Consider the following 21,291-nt stretch of genomic DNA (forward strand, 5'->3'; position numbering starts at 1 on the left):
GGATGGAAACTGAGCTAAGCACCTTTATTGCATGAAGCTCTAGTGTCATTAATTTGGGAGGCAAGTTGCACATCTGGAATGATTGGGAGATTTGTGTTTTGATTTTTCTTTCTTAAGCAGGCTATAATTTCATAGTATCAGTGACCGGCCAATTCATTATCTGCTAAGTATATTGGATAATTGGGAATCGTTTCACTGCAAATGTAGTCACATATAATCCAAGGTTACTTGCATAGCTGTATTTTGAGCCAAATTACATTGACAGATGACATTCTGTAGGAAACATACTCTCAGTATCTTGAAGCAAAAAAGATGCAGCAGATATCAGAATGCTGAGGCATAGGGCCCAAGTTTCCACATGATTCGCGCCTGATTTTTAGGAGCAACTGGTGGAGAACGGACTATTTTAGAAATCGCAATTCTCCACATTTTTTTTTCTGCAGTTCTAGTCAGGTAGAACAGTTCTAGTTTAGAACAGAATTTTTTCTTCAAAAGGGGGCGTGTCCGGCCACTGACGCCTGATTTGAAAGTTTCCAGTGAAAATGTACTCCAAACTAAAGTAGAATGGAGCCAGTGAAGATTTTTGTAGAACTGAAAAAACCTGTTCTACACATTAAAAAATCAGGCGCAGGTTACAAATTAGGCGTCCAGAACGAGGTGGGGGGAAGGGAACTCATTAAATTCGACAATAAATCCTTATTTATACTTCTACAAATATTATACAAATAAATTCAACCTGAAAACATTTATAAGCCACGAAAAGATTAAATAAACCATCTTCCTACCTGTGTGAAAGTGCTTCAGCCAGGGAGAATTCTGCAGCCGTTCGTGCCGCTAGGGGGGGGAGGGAGGGAGGGGGGGAGGGAGGGAGGGAGGGGGAGAGAGAGAGAGAGGAGGGGGCGTCGGGTCGGGGAACAGGAGGTCGGGTCAGTCGGGGGGGGGGGAAGCGAGCGGGTCTCGGGTCGGTGCGGGTCTCGGGGGGGGGGGGGGGGGGGAGCGGGTGTCGGGTCTCGGGGGGGAGCGGGTGTCGGGTCTGGTCAGGCGGGGAGCAGGAGCTGGCCGTGGGAGGAGCCCCAGTGAGGCCATTGGGCCAGGGCTAGGGGCCGCGTGCTTCGGGCCCCTCCCACACAGTTCGGCGCCTGGAGCTACTGCACTTGCGTGCCGACTATAGCGCGCATGTACAGAGGTCCCGGCACTGTTTTCAGCGCCGGGACCTGGCTCCGCCCCCCCACAGCTCGTGCTGGCTGCGCCAAGGGCCAGAGGACCTGTAAGTAGGTGCAGACTACCGAGGATTTATTTAGGCGCGAAAAACGGGCGCCCAGCTCGGAGGGGCGCCCGTTTTAGACACAAACAATGATGCAAAATTCTGGAAATTCGCTACAGCACTTCTGTATCTGTAATATTGTTATGACCAAGGATCTCCTCTTGAAGGGCCCAAGTTTCCACATGATTTGCGCCTGATTTTTAGGAGCAACTGGTGGAGAACGGACTATCTTCGAAATCGCAATTCTCCACATTTTTTTTTTCTGCAGTTCTAGTCAGGTAGAACAGTTCTACTTTGGAACAGAATTTTTTCTTCAAAAGGGGGCGTGTCCATCACTGACTCCTGATTTCAAAGTTTCCACAGTGAAAACGTAGTCCAAACTAACTTAGAATGGAGCAAGTGAAGATTTTTGTAGAACTGAAAAAACCTGTTATACACATTAAAAAAAATCAGGCGCAAGTTACAAATTAGGCGTCCAGAACTAGGTGGGGGGGGAGGGGAGAAGGGAAGTCATTAAATTCTACAATAAATCCTTATTTATACTTCTACAAATATTATACAAATAAATCCAACCTGAATAAACATTTATAAGCCAAGAAAAGATTGATTAAACCATCTTCCTACCTGTGTGAAAGTGCTTCAGCCAGCCTCACAAGTTCGTTCGTTCCCGACGGCAGGAGGGGGGGGGGGGGGGGGGGAGGAGGAAGCCGTTCCCGACGGCGGGAGGGAGGGAGTGCGGGACCGACCGACCGCCCGCCCGAACGCAGCGGGGGGAGGGGGGGAGGAGACGTTCCCGACGGCGGGCGGGAAGGAGACAGTGCGAAGGCTGCAGGAAGCCTCAGTGCTGATGGCAATGTGCTTTTATTAAAAAATTTTCAAAAATTAAACAGCTACAAAGAACTACAAAAATAGCCGAGTGCCAATGTTTCCTTCACACTACGCGTGCGCGAACGCTCCAACGCGCATGCGCAGGGTTGCCGGCAGAAAAAAACTAATTTAAATAGTACCCGCCCCCTCCCACTTACAAAATCGGCGCGAGTGTAGGCTCCGCCCTCCTGGGCGCCGCGCCAAACAGACATGGAGCTGCAGGGCTCTCCAGAATCGCGAGTCTTTTTTCCGGCGCGAAAAACGGGCGCCCAGCTCGGAGGGGCGCCCGTTTTTTATCATGTAAAAACTTGGGCCCGAAATGTTGATCCGTCTTCTCTGTTTTGTCAAATGTGTATTTCCAGAAATTTCACTTTCTGCATCTGAATTCCAAGGCATTCCTGCCAGTGCTTATCTCCTCGTTGTTCTGTGTCCTTCGAAACACTTTCTTGGATGTCTTTTTGTTCTATTAAACTGAAACCAGAAAGTGTAGCTATGCTGCCCCCACACGGCGGAAGGCAGTATTGCAGATATTTGTGCAGTTTGAAACATGTTTTTTATTTTAACTACATTAATGTAATAACTTGTATTTTTATAATGTCTTCTCATGTACTTGGCATCGAATGAGTTATTTTGTGAAGTGCATTTGGTGTTCTGTAGATAAATGCAGCAGTCAGTTTGTGCAAGGCAGCAAATGAAATGAAGGATTGGCTAAACTGTTTTGATGGTGTTGACTATATAGAATAAAGGTCTCAAGTGCAATGTATTGAAAATAATATAGATAAAGAAAGACTCGCATTTATATAGCACCTTTCATGTCCCCGGGACATTCCAACCCGCTTCATGTCCATTGAAGTGTAAGACATAGCAGCCAAGTTGCACACTGCAAAGTGCCCTAAATAACAGTGAGATAAATGACCAGATAATCTGTTTTGGTGATGCTGCAGAAGGGAAGAATGTTGGTCAGGGCACTGGGAAAACTCCTGCTCTTCTTTGGAAAAGTGCTGTGGGACCTTTTCCATCCACCTAAACCAGCAATAAAATGAAGGATTTCATTTAACCTCAGAACTTTAGTTAACAATTCATCTGAAAGATTTCATCTGCAACAATGCACCACTCCCACAGTCGTGCACTGAAGTATTGGCCTAGATCATAAAATGGTTACAGCACAGAAGGCCATTAGGCCCGTCGAGCCCGTGCCGGCTCTCTGCAAGAGCACTTCAGCTAGTCCCACTCCCCCACCCTTCCCCGTAGCCCTGCAAAAAAAAACATTCCTTCAGGTACTTATCCAATTCCCCGTTGAAAGTCACGATTGAATATGCCTCCACCACCCAGTGCATTCCAGACCCTAGCCTCTCACTGTAATTTTTTTTTCCTCATGTTGCCTTTGCTTCTTCTGCCAGTCACCATAAATCTCTGTCCTTTGGTTCTTGACCCTTCCTCCAATGGGAACAGTTTCTCTCTATCTACTGTCCAGACCCCTCGTGATTTTGACCACCTCAATCACATCTCCGCTCAATCTTCTCTGCTCTAATGAGAACCCCAGCTTCTCCAGTCTATCTACACAACTAAAGTTCCTCATCCCTGGGATCAGTCTTGTAAATCTTTTCTGCACCCTCTCTAAGGCCTTCACGTCCTTCCTAAAGTGCGGTGCCCAGAATTGGACATAATCCTCCAGTTGAGGCTGAATCAGTGTTTTATACAGGTTGTTCATAACTTCCTTGCTTTTGTACTCTATGCCTCTATTCATGAAGCCCAGGATCCCATGTTTTTTAAATGCTTTCTCAACCTGCCCTGCCACCTTCAACGATTTGTGCACATATACCCCCAATGAGAAGGAAATACTAAGAGAAAGGATAACCATCCGTGGCTTACTAAGGAAATAAGGGAGGGTGTCAAATTGAAAACAAAGGCATACAATGTGACCAAGACTAGTGGCAGGCCAGAGGATTGGAACATTTTTAAAAGCCTGCAGAGAACTACTAAAAAAATGATTGCGGGGGAAGATAGATTATGAAAGTAAACTAGCATGAAATATAAAAACAGATATTAAGAGTTTCTACAGGTACATAAAAAGAAAAAGAGTGGCTAAAGTAAATGTTGGTCCCTTGGAGGATGAGACTGGGAAATTAATAATGGATAACAGGGAAATGGCAGAGACTTTGAACATGTAGAAAGCACTAAAAACATCCCAATAGTGGATAATCAAGGGGCTATATATATATATATATATATAGGTAGGGAGGAACTTAATACAATCACTATCAGTAATGAAGTAGTACTCGGTAAAATAATGGGACTAAAGGCAGATAAGTTTCCATTGGTGGAGGGGTCAATTACGAGGGGGCATAGTTTTATGGTGATTGGTGGAAGGTTCAGCAGGGATTTGAAGGGGGGCTTCTTCACGCAGAGGGTTGTGGGGGTCTGGAACTCACTGCCTGGAAGGGTGGTGGATGCAGAAACCCTCGTCACGTTTAAAAGGTGCTTGGATGGGCACTTAAAGTGCTGTAACCTGCAGGATTACGGACCTAGAGCTGGTAATTGGGATTAGACTAGATAACCTCTTGGCTGGTGCAGATATAATGGTAAGTACTGCAGGGAATTGAATATGGCCAGGGTGATCTCCTGGGCTAGTTTCGATCGCCTGGATGGGTCAGAGGAATTTTCCCTGATTTTTTTTTTTCCTTCCCCCAATTGGCCTGGGTTTTTAGCTGGTTTTTGCCTCTCCTAGGAAATCACATGGCTCCGGTTGGGGTCGAGTGCAGAATGTTTCAGTGTAAGGTGTCGCAGTTGTGTGGGGCGGACTGGTTGGGCTAGATGCTCTTTACCTTTCCGCCATTGTTCATTGTTCATAGGTTTAGAAACATAGAAAATAGGTGCAGGAGTAGGCCATTCGGCCCTTCTAGCCTGCACCGCCATTCAATGAGTTCATGGCTGAACATGCAACTTCAGTACCCCATTCCTGCTTTCTCGCCATACCCCTTGATCCCCCTAGTAGTAAGGACTTCATCTAACTCCTTTTTTAATATATTTAGTGAATTGGCCTCAACAACTTCCTGTGGTAGAGAATTCCACAGGTTCACCACTCTCTGGGTGAAGAAGTTTCTCCTCATCTCGGTCCTAAATGGCTTACCCCTTATCGTGAGACTGTCCCCTGGTTCTGGACTTCCCCAACATTGGGAACATTCTTCCTGCATCTAACCTGTCTAAACCCCGTCAGAATTTTAAACGTTTCTGAGGTCCCCTCTCATTCTTCTGAACTCCAGTGAATACAAGCCCAGTTGATCCAGTCTTTCTTGACAGGTCAGTCCCGCCATCCCGGGAATCAGTCTGGTGAACCTTCGCTGCACTCCCTCAACAGCAAGAATGTCCTTCCTCAGGTTAGGAGACCAAAACTGTACACAATACTCCAGGTGTGGCCTCACCAAGGCCCTGTACAACTGTAGCAACACCTCCCTGCCCCTGTACTCAAATCCCCTCGCTATGAAGGCCAGCATGCCATTTGCTTTCTTAACTGCCTGCTGTACCTGCATGCCAACCTTCAATGACTGATGTACCATGACACCCAGGTCTCTTTGCACCTCCCCTTTTCCTAATCTGTCACCATTCAGATAATAGTCTGTCTCTGTTTTTACCACCAAAGTGGATAACCTCACATTTATCCACATTATACTTTATCTGCCATGCATTTGCCCACTCACCCAACCTATCCAAGTCACTGTGCAGCCTCATAGCATCCTCCTCGCAGCTCACACTGCCACCCAACTTAGTGTCATCCGCAAATTTGGAGATACTACATTTAATCCCCTTGTCTAAATCATTAATGTACAGTGTAAACAGTTGGGGCCCCAGCACAGAACCTTGCGGTACCCCACTAGTCACTGCCTGCCATTCTGAAAAGTCCCTATTTACTCCTATTCTTTGCTTCCTGTCTGACAACCAGTTCTCAATCCATGTCAGCACACTACCCCCAATCCCATGTGCTTTAACTTTGCACATTAATCTCTTGTGTGGAACCTTGTCGAAAGCCTTCTGAAAGTCCAAAAATACCACATCAACTGGTTCTTCCTTGTCCACTCTACTGGAAACATCCCCAAAAAATTCCAGAAGATTTGTCAAGCATGATTTCCCTTTCACAAATCCATGCTGACTTGGACCTATCATGTCACCTCTTTCCAAATGCACTGCTATGACATCCTTAATAATTGATTCCATCATTTTACCCACTACCGATGTCAGGCTGACCGGTCTATAATTCCCTGTTATCTCTCTCCCTCCTTTTTTAAAAAGTGGGGTTACATTGGCTACCCTCCACTCCATAGGAACTGATCCAGAGTCTATGGAATGTTGGAAAATGACTGTCAATGCATCCACTATTTCTAAGGCCACCTCCTTAAGTACTCTGGGATGCAGTCCATCAGGCCCTGGGGATTTATCAGCCTTCAATCCCATCAATTTCCCCAACACAATTTCCCGACTAATAAGGATTTCTCTCAGTTCCTCCGTCTTACTAGACCCTCCGACCCCTTTTATATCCGGAAGGTTGTTTGTGTCCTTCTTAGTGAATACTGAACCAAAGCTTATATGTAACCTTCAGGGCTGCTGATCGAGGGCCATGCGGCTCTTTGTCGGCCGGCGCGGACACGATGGGCCGAAATAGCCTCCTTCTGCACTGTAAATTTCTAAAGGGGCAGAAATTCCGAGGAGGGCTTCCCACAAGAAAAAAATAGAAATAAAATACGCACTTACCTGAAGCTGCTGCACCCGCTGGAACTCCCGATCCACAGGCCTCCTCTCCCTGTGACGCGCAGTGTGCACACATCGGGACGTCCGCAGGAGTCACGTGGGCCTGGACACCCATTCACAGGCAAGTGTTTTCTCATTCATAGTAATAGGAGATTCGTAAGTTAGGAATCTTCTATTACTATGACTGAGAAAACCCCCAAAATGCACAAACACTACATAAAACATTTTTAAAAAACACCTCACGCAATAAACTAATAGAAATTAAAAATGTTATTATTTAAAGAAAAAAAATTCCCGATTTTAAAAAAAAGTTAGGGTTAGGGTTTAAAATAACATTATCTGAGTGGGCAGGGTTTTAACATAAATGTGTTTTTTTAATTTTTATTTTAATTATTTTTTTCTATGTTTTTAAACTCTTATGTCTGTAACAGTAGGCTATGCGCCTGCTTTTTCAGGCGTAAAAGTTTTGAGGACATTTGCCGTGCAAGGTATGGGTAAATAGCCCAAACTTCCACGTACAAATTTCCTCGCTTCCGATCTGCGGATGATCTGTCAAGCTCCAGCTTGACAGATCGGAAAAGCCGGTTTTCAGTGCATGTGCATTGCGCACTGAAAACCGGCTTTTCCGATGCATTCCCGGGTCCGTTGAAACTTCGTACAGACCCAGGACGTCGGAAATTCTGGGCCAATGTTTCTATATCTCTCTGTTCATGCACCCCCAGATTAATGAGCTGAACTCTTGGACTTGAACCCTCAACCTTCGAACTTTTTGAACCAGGCTGACTTGAAAAGTGATCTCCTTCCATTCATTTTAAGCCAGGTTTCTTCCCTTTGCTGTTGCTGAAACTGAAAGTGGAAGCAATTGAAGATTAAACCTCGGCATGCATACAGAATTGTGCAAGGGAAAGGAAGCTTATTAGGAGAGTGCTGCCAAGGTGCAGGAAGTTGAATCCTCAGTAATTGGTGCATAGGATCCTATCGGTGATCTGGCTCAGAAAAGAGGGAGGGTGGAGAAGATTATCAAAAGTACGAAAGCATTTTTTTCTTTCACACTTTCTCTTGGGATTAACTTTTGGGGGGGTTTGACTCTACTGACTCCAGGATGAGTCAACTCCTTGAAAGCAGAAGAGAGAGAAAAAAAGAGCAACTCTTCAGTACCTTGACTTAGTGCTCAATCTTTGAGTGTGGATGTCAAATTACATAAAAATGTGACCACAATGATGCACTGGGCTGGCCAGTGTCTTGTCTCTGGCCGTACACCTTTATTTTTTCAAGCTAATTCAAGGGGGTTTTATCCTGACTTGTGCCTCCGCTGCCTGATAAGACAGTTGGAGGAGGCTGATTTGCAAAAAGGAAACCTGGGTGGGTTTTCTGCATGTGCACAGAAGTCTGGGTCCTTGTTTCCCAAAAATCAGCCTAAAAGCCCAAGAGAAGAGGAGAGCAAAACTAGAGGCCATCAATATAAGACAGTCAGCAAGAAATCAAATCGGGAATTGAGAAGAAACTTCTTTACCCAGAGAGTGGTGTGAATGTGGAACTCACTACCACACGGAGTGGGCGAGGCAGATAATATATATGCATTTCAGAGGAAGCTGGATAAACACGAGGAAGAAGGGAATAGAGGGTTAGATGCGGAAGGATGGAAAAAGGCTGGAGTGCAGCATAAACGCCAGCATGGACTGGTTGGGCTGAATGGCCTATTTCTGTGTTGCATATTCTATGTTACTCTATGTAAAGACTGATGTGTCATTTCCCCAAAACCCAGAGCAAAAGTGCAAAAGTGCCTGTTGTGTCTCGGTTTTGTCCGAAGAGTGGTAAATGGTGACACACGGGACAATTTTGGGAAATACTGCAAAAAAAACTCGGTGCCCAGCTATCATTCTAAATCTTCAGAAACTCTTGCCATCAACCATCATTCTACCATTAATTTCAGACTACTAATTAAATATGTTGAAATTCAACAACCTGCTGGGATGGAATTCGAAACCCACCTTAATGGTGTTGACTGCCGAGATAAGTGTTACAATACAGACGTTGTTTGCAGTTGAAACACTGGTAAATGGGAGCCAACAGTGGAGTTGATCTGAGAAGATCGATAAAAGTGGGAGATTAAATTGTTTGGTTCTGCTGTTGACAGAGTGCACAGTTATCAGGTGTGCTGAATGGTGCACTTCAGCTGACAATACTGTGGGCGGGTTTATGTCTTTTGGCATCTCTGCAAAAAGCCTGCTGTAAAACTCTGGATAATTTTTGTTCTGTTTTTTTTGGGGTGGGCAGGCAGGCTATGCTTTTGGTGCGAGTAATAGGAACTTGGACCTTGCTGTACATGCTCCAACGTTTCAAGTCGAAGTCTTGAACAAACCCAAGTGCTCGTAGGAATTCATTTAAATTACATTTTCAAACATTTATATGCAATGTATTTTTATGAAACTTATACATTCCTGTTCTGTGCTTGTGGGATCAGGTAGATTACACTTTGACACAAAAGCAAAATATTGCGGATCAATCTTCCCTCTTATTTTGTGGGGGGGCGGGTGTGGCCCCTTTAAGACGCTGCGCGGCCCATTCACAGTTTCGCGCATACATTGAAAAAGCCAGTCCCACTGCTCACCTTAAAGTGAATATTGCGGGTGCTGAAATAAATACAGAAAATGCTGACAATGTTCAGCAGATCAGGCAGCATCTGTGGAGAGGGAAACAGAGTTAACGTTTCAGGTCAGTGACCTTTCATCAGAGTGATCTTTTTACATTTGAACTTCTTTGGGGTAGCTGTGCCTGAACTGGAGGCTGCGTGTCTTTAGGGGTTCAAGCAGACTGCTTTGTCTTGGTCCCCTCTGTTCAACTGGAAGGTAGAGTTTCATTCCCCTCTGTTCAACTGGAAGGTAGAGTTTCATTTCCATGTTAAAGTCCATTACAGCACAAAGCAGAATTACAATTGGAAGTTGTTTACTGTAGAAATCTCCTGATTTTGAAATGAGTGTCCTGATGTTAAACACGTTGGTAGTGTAATTCTGGTGAGTGCTGTAATTGGATTATAACTGTTGAGAATTAAATAGGTGGGCTCCTGAGATCTGAATTCAATGTAATTATTTCCTTTGGGGTCCTCTCTGAATTCACCGAAGCTGTAGAGACCAGAAGTTCTCTTTTGGAGTGCTACAATTAGCCTCGCTGCCCCGTGGTCAGGGAGGGCAGAAATCAGATGGGGTTCCCGCTCCAGGTCGCCATCCAGTGAGCCCAGCTGGAAAATGTTCATGTGTGACCATCAGGTGAGGACAGCATTGGACAGATTGTCCTCCATGATCATAGTGTTGACATTCACAGTCTAGCCTCAGGATAGACACTTGAGCGAGGTAGATTATAGATTACCTATTAGCCTATCACCTTAGGAAGAACTATAGAATTGTACTCTTCTCCTTTTCCTCTATTCTCTAAGAACTGGACAATATCTAAAGGATTTGTCATTATGCTAAAAATCCATTGAACTCAATTCCAGTTATGTCGAGGTACAGACCAGCCATGATATTGAATGGTGGAGCATGCTCAAGGGGTCATATGGCCGCCTACTGCTCCTCTTTCTTATGTTCTTTATTACACATAGCAGCCTAGTCAGTTGTTTTTGGAACTGGGATTTATGATGGGGCTGATAATGGCTATGGCTTTAACGAGGGTATTCGTGTACTTTTTAAAAAAAAAAAAAATCTTCCATTTTGGTGGTAATATTGATCATAAAGTATAGAGATTCTATGCAATTGTTTCAGACTGTAGAAACCAGCGTGATACCTTGAATAGAATTTAAGTAATAGTAATTTACCTTGCATAGAGTTTAAATAAATAATAGTAGAATTTACCTTCTGAGCAGGAGACAGCGAGGTTAAGTATAATTTACAAGACGATGCTTACATTGCCTTTCGTCTCTTTCTTTCTCCCCACTTCCCCCCCCCCCCCAGTTTTGTTACTGGAGAAGATTGAAAATGATGATATAGCTAACAAGACGCTGAAGATCACGGATTTTGGCTTGGCCAGGGAGTGGCACAAAACGACCAAAATGAGTGCTGCAGGAACCTATGCTTGGATGGCACCCGAGGTTATCAAATCATCCATGTTTTCCAAAGGCAGTGATGTCTGGAGGTTGGTATGCTCTTGAACTGTCTAACACTGAACTGTGGATTATTATGCTGCAATTACAATGTACTTGCAGGAAGCTATTTTTTATGAACACAGAATTCATTTCAAGCAAGGTAACAGCAGGTTTTTTGGTGATTAAGCCGGGATTAATAAACGATGATCTGGTACAGGATCCTCTAGGAATGAGTGACCATAACAGGGTTGAATTTTAAATTCAGTTGGAGGGTGAGAAAGTTGGATCTCAAACCAGTGTCCTAAGCTTAAATAAAGGAGACTACAAAGATATGAAGGCAGAGTTGGCTAAAGTTGTCTGGAAAAATAGATTAAAGTATGGGACGGTTGATGAGCAGTGGCGGACATTGTAGGAGATATTTCATAACTCGCAACAAAAATATGAGAAGTAAAGACTGTAAGAGAAGGGATAACCATCCGTGGCTAACTAAGGAAATAAGGGATGGTATCAAATTGAAAACAAGGGCATAAAGTGTGGCCAAGACTAGTGGGAGGCTAGAGAATTGGGAAGCTTTTAAAAGCCAGCAAAAACGACTAAAAAAAATAATAGAGGAGGAAGATAGATTATGAAAGTAAACTAGCACAAAATATAAAAACAGTAAGAGTTTCTACAGGTACATAAAAAGGAAAAGAGTGGCTAAAGTAAATGTTGGTCCCCTAGAGGATGAGACTGGGGAATTAATAATAAGGAACAGGGAAATGGCAGAGACATTGAACAAATATTTTGTATCGGTCTTCACGGTAGAAGACACTAAAAACATCCCCAATCGTGGATAATCAAGGTGCTTATATATAGGGAGGGAGGAATTTAATACAATCACTATCACTAAAGAAGTAGTACTCGGTAAAATAATGTGACTAAAGGTGGACAAGTTCCCTGGACCTGATGGATTACATTCTAGGGTCTTAAAAGAAGTGGCTGCAGAGATAGTGGATGCATTGGTTGTAATCTACCAAAATTCGCTGGATTCTGGGGAGGTCCCAGCGGGTTGAAAACCTGCAAATGTAACGCCCCTATTTAAAAAAAGGAAGGAGACAGAAAGCAGGAAACTATAGACCAGTTAGCCTAACATCTGTCATTGGGAAAATGCTGGAGTCCATTATTAAGGAAGCAGTAGCAGGACATTTGGAAAAGCATAATTCAATCAAGCGGAGTCTGCATGGTTTTATGAAAGGGAAATCATGTTTGACAAATTTGCTGGAGTTCTTTGAGGATGTAATGAGCAGGATGGATAAGAGGCAACCAGTGGATGTGGTGTATTTGGATTTCCAAAAGGTATTTGATAAGGTGCCACATTAGAGGTTACTGCACGAGATAAAAGTTCACGGGGTTGGGGGTAATATATTAGCATGGATAGAGAATTGGCTGACTAACAGAAAACAGAGAGTTGGGATAAAAGGGTCATTTTACGGTTGGCAAACAGTAACTGGTGGAATGCCGCAGGGATTGGTGCTGGGGCCTCAACTATTTACAATTTATATTAATGACTTGGATGAAAGGACCGAGTGTAATGTCGGCAAGTTTGCTGGATACAAAGATGGGTGGGAAAGCAAATTGTGAGGAGGACACACAAAATCTGCAAAGGGATATAGACAGGCTAAGTGAGTGGGCAAAAATTTGACAGATGGAGTATAATGTGGGAAAATTTGAGGTTATCCACTTTGGCAGAAAAAATAGAAAAGCAAATTATAATTTAAATGGAGAAAAATTATAAAGTGCTGCAGTACAGAGGGACCTGGGGGTCCTTGTGCATGAAACACAAAAAGTTAGTTATGCAGGTACAGCAAGTGATCAGGAAGGCAAATGGAATGTTGGCCTTTATTGCAAGGGGGATGGAGTATAAAAGCAGAGAAGTCGTGCTACAACTGTACAGGATATTGGTGAGGCCACACCTAGAGTTCTGTGTACAGTTTTGGTCTCCGTATTTAAGGAAGGATATACTTGCATTGGAGGCTGTTCAGAGAAGGGTTCACTAGGTTGATTTCGGAGATGATAGGGTTGACTTATGAAGATAGGTTGAGTAGGTTGGGCCTATACTCATTGAAGTTCAGAAGAATGAGAGGTGATCTTATTGAAATATATAAGATAATGAGGGGGCTCAACAAAGTGGATGCAGAGAGGCTATTCCTACTCATAGGGGAAACTAAAACTAGGGGGACATAGTCTCAGAATGAAGGCTGTAAATCTGTGGAATTCTCTGCCCCAGAGAGCTGTGGAGGCTGGTTCATTGAATATATTTAAGGCTGGGATAGATTTTTGAGCGATAAGGGAATAAAGGGTTATGGGGAGTGGGCAGGGACGTGGAGCTGATTCCATGATAAGATCAGCCATGGTCTTATTGAATGGCAGAGCAGGCTCGAGGGGCCAAATGGCCTACTCCTGCTCCTATTTCTTATGTTCTTATGATAGCTACAGCCCTTTTCCATCCAACCCCTTCACCCTTTCTCTCCTGAGGCCACTGAATCTTGTGGGGTCTCTGGCACGTTGCCCAAGTGGCCCTTTCCCCTGGTGATCCTGGATGGTAAGCACAGTCCCCACTGCTCATTACGGGCACGTTGGTGTTGACACGATTTCCCCGCTGTCGACCGTGGAAGGTAAAACAAGTGGCAAGAGGCAGCCGAGTCACTGAAGCGTTGACATTTTGTCCAACCAAACGGGAGAGTGCCAAAGTGGCTCAACAAGAAAGCAAAATGAGAGGAAAACAAACTCTCAGGCAGCTGCCAGAAGCCAGGAAACTGATAAAAGATGGAAACCTGCAGTTACCGAAGCAGGAAAATCTGTTATAAGGATTCCATGACAAAGTATGGCTGAAATACCGGTGTACATTATACGTTATAAGTGATGCCTTTGTAATTGATTCCTATGATTGTATCAAATGGGTGGCACTATTTGCCTTTTCTTACATGGGCAGTATAAGTGGTGGGGACTGTATTGCCCGACGATTTAACTTTGAAGAGGGCACCACTGCTGATCGTGGTCCTATCCTCGCACATACTTCCAGGAGGATTCACTGGATAGCGCTCAATCAACAAGTGATTTGGCACAGTGCAACACCCTGTGACAGATCCTGCAAGTACCTAAACCTGCTTGCTACCTGTTGTGTGATCTGCTGCTTACTTACTGCAATTTTGCATTAAAAAGTCTAGTAGGTGATGAAAGTCTTGTTTTTTGACAATCTGAGCAATAATAATTTACTTCCCCAAGAATCGGTGATGGGAATAAATGTCTTCCCTACCTAGAAGCACCAAGTCCAGTTGTCACACGGAAACAGTAAGATCACTTAATTGCAGCATCGTTTTTAATTCATTTCGACCGTCAAAGGGATTGACTATAGCCGAATGCAGGCACAGTAAGTTGTGTAGATGGGAGCACAACCTGACAAAGGGACAAAGACCAAGTGAGTGGGAAAAACTGTGGCAGTTGGATTCAACGTGGGGACGTATGAGGTCATCCAATTGGGATCTGAGAGAGACAAATCTGAATATTTTTTTAATGGTAAGAGACTAGGAGCTGTGGAGTAGTAAAGGGATTTGGGTGTCCAGGTCCCCACACATCACTAAAAGCTAGTGCACAGGTACAAAAAATAATCATAAAGGATAATGGAATGTTGGCCTTTATCTTGTGATGCTTCATTTGGAAAGAGCCTTGGTCAGACTCCGTCTGGAGTATTGCGTTCAGTTCTGGGTACCGCACCTCAGGTAAGATATAAAGGTGCAGCGTCGAGAATCCGGGACCGAAGCCGTTCCGGATTCCAGGCTTTTCCGGACTTTCAATCGTCTTTCTGACATCATGAATCCAGAAACACCTGAGCCCAGGTTCGGGTATTTCCAGATTTCGGAACATCAGAAAGTGGGGTGGGCCCCGTCGATGAGGAGCTAATCGGGTCTTCGGCCGGGCCCCGCTGCCGAGAAAGTGTTCGGGCGAGCCCCTCCGCCGAGGAGGGGCAGTTTGGTCGGGCCCCTCCGCCGAGGAAGGGGCTGTTCAGGTGGGCCCCCGCCGTCGAAGGGGCTGTTCAGGTGGGCTGTCGGCGAGGAGGGGCTATTCGGGTAGGCTGGCGACGAGGTCCCGAGGTAAGGGCAGCGGCAGGGCCCCGACGTCGGCAGGATCGGCGGGTCCGGATTCTGGAACATTTTACGGATTCCGGACAACTCTGCCACCGATCGGTCCGGAACTCCGGATTTTCGACGCTGCACCTGTATTGGCTTTGAAGGGGGTTCAGCGCAGATTTGCTCGAATGCTACCGGAACTGAAAGGATTAAATTATAAGAACAGGTTGCATAAACTATGTTTACCTTCCCTGGGGTTTAGAAGTTGAGGGGTGACCTAAACGCGGGGTTTAAAATGTTTAAAGAATTCGATAAGGCAGATACGGAAAAGTTATTTCCTCTGGTGGGGGAATCCAGAACAAGGGGATATACTCTTTTTAAAATTAGAGCTAGGCCATTCAAGGTGAAATCAGGGAAGTGCTTTTTCCACACACACTAGTAGAAATCCAGAGTTTTCTTACCCCAGAAGGCCATTATTAGAAATGTTCCATACTGAGATTGTTAGATTTTTGTTAGGTAAGGGTATTGTGGGATATGGAGCAAAGGCAGTTAAATAGAGTTGAAGTACAGATGAGCCATGATCTAATTGAATGGCGCGACAGGCTCAAGGGGCTGAATGGCCCACTCCTGTTGCTGTGTTCCTACTGTCGATATTTAATAAGTTGGGTGTCCCCTCTTTTTGTGGCAGCTATGGAGTGTTGCTGTGGGAGTTACTGACGGGAGAAGTCCCTTATCGTGGGATTGATGGCCTGGCAGTAGCGTATGGAGTAGCTGTCAACAAATTAACCCTTCCTATTCCATCTACATGTCCTGAGCCATTCACCAAGCTAATGGAAGGTAAGCAAGGGGACTTTTTGCAAAATAAACTCTTTTTGAAAGGATAGGCCTCTTTGTTTTCTTGGATAATGTTTCATTCTGTGAATTATTTAAGGTCAGTAACTTTGATTTATGAGCGAAAATCTGCTGCATAATTTTTCTCTCTGCTCTGCATTTTATCTGCTGAATTCGCATTCACACTGCTTGGAAGTATATTCTAGCCAATGCACTTGTTGTGGTGGAGCGATAGTGCGTTCACGTACTCAGCCGACTGAATCCAGTGCTGCAGAATGTCAGAAGGGACCGAGCTCGGCAAATCCACCTTGACTGAAGGGTTGGGCCAGTTGTGGAATCCCTGGTGTGCCCTGGCTGATAACGGCTAACTCCGCACAGACCAGCAATTCAACCTGGGACCTTCCTGTACCGCTCCATTGCACATTGGGCATGCTACAATCCACATAAATCTACCCTGTGACTGACTTGCATCAGTTTATTAAATGTCAGAAGTTTTAATTTCGAAGTAACAAGTCAGCAGTGATGTCATTTTCATGCTCTCACTTCCTTAACAACAAAAACCTTTCTGTGTGAGCCGTGGCAATAGCTTACCCGCTTTGCTTCTTGATGTTTCTTTGTTGTTGACTTGTAAAGGGAAAATAATTAATCACCAGATAATGTCATGGGTGGGTTTTTCACTTCAAAGTCACTTTGCTTTTATTCCATGTTGAAGTGGCTTTATTGCTCTTGGAAATAGCTTTGGCTCTGTGGCAGGTCCACACAATCCAGATGGAGCATTTTGTAAGGCAGGAGCGCAGCTGAAAGATCACAGTTGGAAACTGCAGCTTAATCTTGGCAAGTGCAGAAATCATTTTTGCCAAGAAATGGATCAGTACTTCAACATAACGGGAGTGAGTGGAAACAGTAAACTATGGGTTTACGATGTGTTTGTCCACACTTGAGACAAAAGCTACCATTCACCCTGAGCCCCACATCCACGTCTACATTTGGGCTTCAATAACCCTTTTCTCCCACCCACCCACCCCCCCCCCCCCAACTTTTCAATGTGGCGCCCACCCTGGTTTGTATTGGGATTACTCTAGCTTCCTCTGGGGAGGGACAGAATCCATTCCAAGACTCTGTGGTGGACATTGTGGGCCCTCCGGATCGGTCACCTCTCGTAGGCATTGCGAATTCCTAGAAGGATATTCCGATGTCCTTGTTTTGTCTTTTGTTCGTGTTATAATCCGTACTAACTGATTTACCTTGTTTTCTCGCTTACTCTTTCAGTCTTGATGATGCCTGCTGTGGGCCTTGGTCCTTCACCTTAGTCTCTTAATTAAACAAAATAATTAATTGTTTAAAGTGGTTACCCTGCTCAGTTCATCACTTTGCATTAAAATTAAAAAATGTGTCTGATTCTGAAGTCGTGTTGCGTGGTATAATGTAGGCTTTTTACAGCAATTCCTGCTCTAGTTTCTCTTTAAACTAACTTTGACCGTCGTCTTGTTTGCTCAAAGTCTGCATGCAAATGAACAGGTGGTAACCCAGTTCCAGATTGGCACAGACTGTACACGTTGACTTCTTATTGGCCTACGATTCTATGGGTGGGAAAAGCCCTCTGTTCTTTGTTCAAGTGGCCATTATTCGTGTGTGAACCTAGGCAGCAAAGCATCAGTAGGCTGCTCAAGTATGGGAGTGGGGGCTTCCCGGCCAGGTGCATCTTGTCCTCACCCGATACTGCACACAGGCACTTTTGGCAGGCATGGCTGGATAGAGATCAGGAGAGGGGATCTGCTTTTCTCTCTCCCCTCACTCCCAACCCGGGGTACTGGGCCCGAATGTAGTTTCCGGCTGTGATCAGCTACCCAGCACAGACCAGGGAGTGAATTTTGTTCTTCTCCAAGGTGCACCTGCATTCCTGCTAGATGGCAAGAAAAAAATATCCGCGATTAAGCTAGCTTTCAGTGTGTAAAACCGTAGACGTTAATCTTCTAATGTACAAATGATTGCAATAAAAATTTCTATTAAACAGAACATTTTCTGCTTTTATAGTTCTGTTTGTGTTTTTTTTTGCTCTTTGTGTAAAATTGAACAACTCAAAATTTTCCTGGTAATCTTCTGAGTAAAAAGATCATCAGGTGTAGCGCCAAGCCATGTAGACCAAAAGGATCTAGGTTTGAGTCATGGTCTGTGCTGCAGTACCTCACCTCAGGTAGGCAGCGATCAGAATGCTACACTCGACCTCAGCATACCTGGACGAGATAGGAAAAGAAAGATCAGTCAGGATTCTCACTCCTGATTGTTTTCCAGTGACCCCTGTGGCCCTTGGGCCTGGGTGCGATGCCCTCCAGCCTGACAATGAGCACTGTCTAGCCTCAAACATGAATTAGCCACTAGAGGGTTGCCATTGTCTGCGGGACCAAACTGCAGGAAGAGTTGATGCTTTCAGGAGAATCGGGGGGGGGGGGGAAACGTACTTACGTTTTTTTTTAATAATCCTGTTGCACATTTCAGAGTGCTGGGACCAGGATCCTCATGTCCGTCCAACATTTGCTACCATTTTGGAGCAGCTCACTGCTATCGAGGCGACAGTCATAACCGATATGCCCCAAGAGTCCTTTCACTCCATGCAAGATGATTGGAAGATGGAAATACAGCAAATGTTTAATGAGCTGAGGACAAAGGAAAAAGTGAGTCGTTTTTTTTGGAAGTATGTAGTGCAGTTTTTTAAAATCTTGTTACATTAATGTTTTTAGCTCCAGTCATAGAGTAGTTATTGAGAGAGAGCACTGTATTGTCAGCGGTACTATTCTTCAGATGAAAGTCTGAGGCCCTGTATGCTTGTTCTGCTGATTCGGGTGGATATTAAGAGACCCCCGTATTTAAGGAAGAGCAAGAAGTTCTTCTGGTGTCCTGTCCAATGTTTCTTCCTCAACTATCACCAACAAAAAAAATACAGACAAACTGTTCGGTCACCTCATGTTAAATGTATATGTGAAGCTGAATCTAAAATACTTCCCTATCTCTCTAATCTCCTCCAGCCCCACAACCCTCCAATATCTGCACTCCTCCAATTCTGGCCTCTTGAGCATCCCTGCTTTTAATTGCTCCACCATTGGTGGCCGTGCCTTCAGCTGCCTTGGCCCTAAGCTCTGGAATTCCCTCTCTAAACCTTTCTGCTTCTCCACACCTCTCTCCTCCTTTAAGACACTCCTTAAAACCTACTTTGACCAAGTTTTTGATCATCTGCCCTAATATCTCCTTACGTGGCTCGGTGTCAAATTTTGTTTTATAATGCTCGTGATGCGCTTTGGAACATTTTACTATGTTAAAGGTGCTATATAAATTACAAGCTGTTGTTGAGCCTCAATTATACTTCATTGGCCAGAACACTTAACCATCCTACTTTCAGTTGCGATGTGTTGGAAAAATGTGTCTGGATTCACTAATTATTTTTTGATCATTTAAAAGCAGGAACAGATTTATATCTGGTTAGAGTGCATACTGTGTAGTATACAAGCTGAAAGCTGCTGCTAGGACACAACCTGTGATATTAAAAGGGTGCCCTCCAATATCACCATCTCTTGTGGGCCTACATCCTAAAAAACACTGTTGCCTTCAATCCTGCTCATCTCATTTTGAGGGCGATGTCGGACAACTCCCAATTCAAAAATAAACTATCTTCACAGTAGTTATAAAATTCCTGTCCTCCCTTGTTTGTCGTCTGTGTCTTGTAATTTGGGGGCTGAGACCAGAGAGAATTCGGAATAAAGTCCTGCCCTTGGCTATCTGTCATAAAGGCAAATGTGGCAGAATTCTGCAGCTGAAATATCCCACAATCACTTTACTGCAAAGTAATTATGGTGTAAAAAGTTGTAAGACAGTTTGATTTCACGTAGTGCTGTATAAATGTGACATTGTTTTCTTCTGTCTATACTGTATCGTTGGCACTCAGTCATCGCTGATGTCTAAAATACATCATAGAAAATAGGTGCAGGAGTAGGCCACTCAGCCCTTCGAGCCTGCACCACCATTCAATATGATCATGCAGCTTTAGTACCCCATTCCTGCTTTCTCTCCATACCTCTTGATCCCTTTAGCCATAAGGGCCACATCTAACTCCCTTTTGAATATATCTAACGAACTGGCCTCAACAACTTTCTGTGGTAGAGAATTCCAAAGGTTCACAATTCTCTGAGTGAAGAAATTTCTCTTCGTCTCGGTCCTAAATCCACACATGACATGAATTTGTAAGTTAAAGGCATTATCTAATTAGTGTGGCTTTATGGATTGGAAACTGGACTGGACCAGTCCAGACTCAGCAGTTGCCCCTTCAGCTTTGACCTGTTGTGGTTTCTAGGAGTTACGATCACGAGAGGAGGAGTTGACGAGGGCGGAGTTGCAGCAGAAGTCCCATGAGGAGCTGCTGAAGCGACGGGAGCAGCAGCTGGCAGAGCGGGAGATTGACGTGCTGGAGCGCGAGCTGAACATTCTCATCTTTCAGCTGAACCAAGAGAAACCAAAAGTGAAGAAAAGAAAAGGCAAGTTCAGGAAAAACCGGCTAAAGCTAAAAGATGGAAACCGAATCAGTTTGCCTTCAGGTATGGAGTTAGAAACTAAGGTGTCTGGGTGTGCACAGGGAGAATACTCGTGTCAAGCTAAACTGGAATTTTAGTCTGATGCAAGTGTGTATTAAGAAATGTGTTTAAATAAAAAGCCACGTCGCACTAAGTTATGCAGTTCGAGATCAAATTTGCAGTCTGTGCAGAGTTAATCTCAGCCAGGGTGGCAGTGTCGGGTAGTAAAGTTGGCCTCAACATTCCTGGGCAAGGAAGGGGATAAATCACCGGAGTGTTGGATCCTGATCGCTATCCAGTGACCCCGCTGGAAAGTCCACTTGTTTGGATGTTGGGTGGGTTTGGCTGTGACATCCCAGCAGTCAAATAGCCTGCCGACAAATCGCTAGACTTTTACATGAAGAATGTCCAGATATTTACCATTTCCCATGGAAGCGTATGCCAACAAGGAGTCAGCACCTTCAGAAGAAAAGGCATGAAAAGTTGCCAGAAATAAAACAAACTAAAATTCCAGTGCAGAGTTGCTTTAACTTCTAGAATGCGACAGAACAGAAACAGGCCATTGGGCCCATCAACTCTGTGCCAGTAATTTCTTCACATGAGCCAACTAGTCTATTCCTACTCTTCTCGCTCCACAAGTCCACTACTATTCCTCTTTTTCAAACAAATATTTAATTTATGACCTCTGCGTCATCTATGGATTGTGGCAGAGGATTCCATGTTCTTTGAACATAAAAACATAAGAAATAGGAGTAGGCCATTCGGCCCTTCGAGCCTACCTCCACTCCAACTTCCCACCCTATCCCCATGGACCTTGATGCCTTTAATATCCGATTTGCGCAC

At 44.5% G+C, this 21,291-nt stretch overlaps 1 protein-coding gene across 1 annotated transcript in view; it reads left to right on the forward strand.

The window, feature by feature from the left end:
- LOC139272958 (mitogen-activated protein kinase kinase kinase 21-like) overlaps positions 1-21,291 on the forward strand; it is a 119,591-nt gene that overhangs the window by 74,899 nt on the left and 23,401 nt on the right. The window contains exons 2-5 of the mRNA XM_070889130.1: positions 10,822-11,002; positions 15,747-15,895; positions 18,386-18,561; positions 20,232-20,472. Coding sequence (XP_070745231.1) covers positions 10,822-11,002; positions 15,747-15,895; positions 18,386-18,561; positions 20,232-20,472 — 747 coding nt within the window. The remainder of the gene's footprint in view (positions 1-10,821; positions 11,003-15,746; positions 15,896-18,385; positions 18,562-20,231; positions 20,473-21,291) is intronic.

The sequence above is a fragment of the Pristiophorus japonicus genome, chromosome 9 (genome assembly GCF_044704955.1).
Source record: "Pristiophorus japonicus isolate sPriJap1 chromosome 9, sPriJap1.hap1, whole genome shotgun sequence".
Lineage (NCBI taxonomy): Eukaryota > Metazoa > Chordata > Chondrichthyes > Pristiophoridae > Pristiophorus > Pristiophorus japonicus.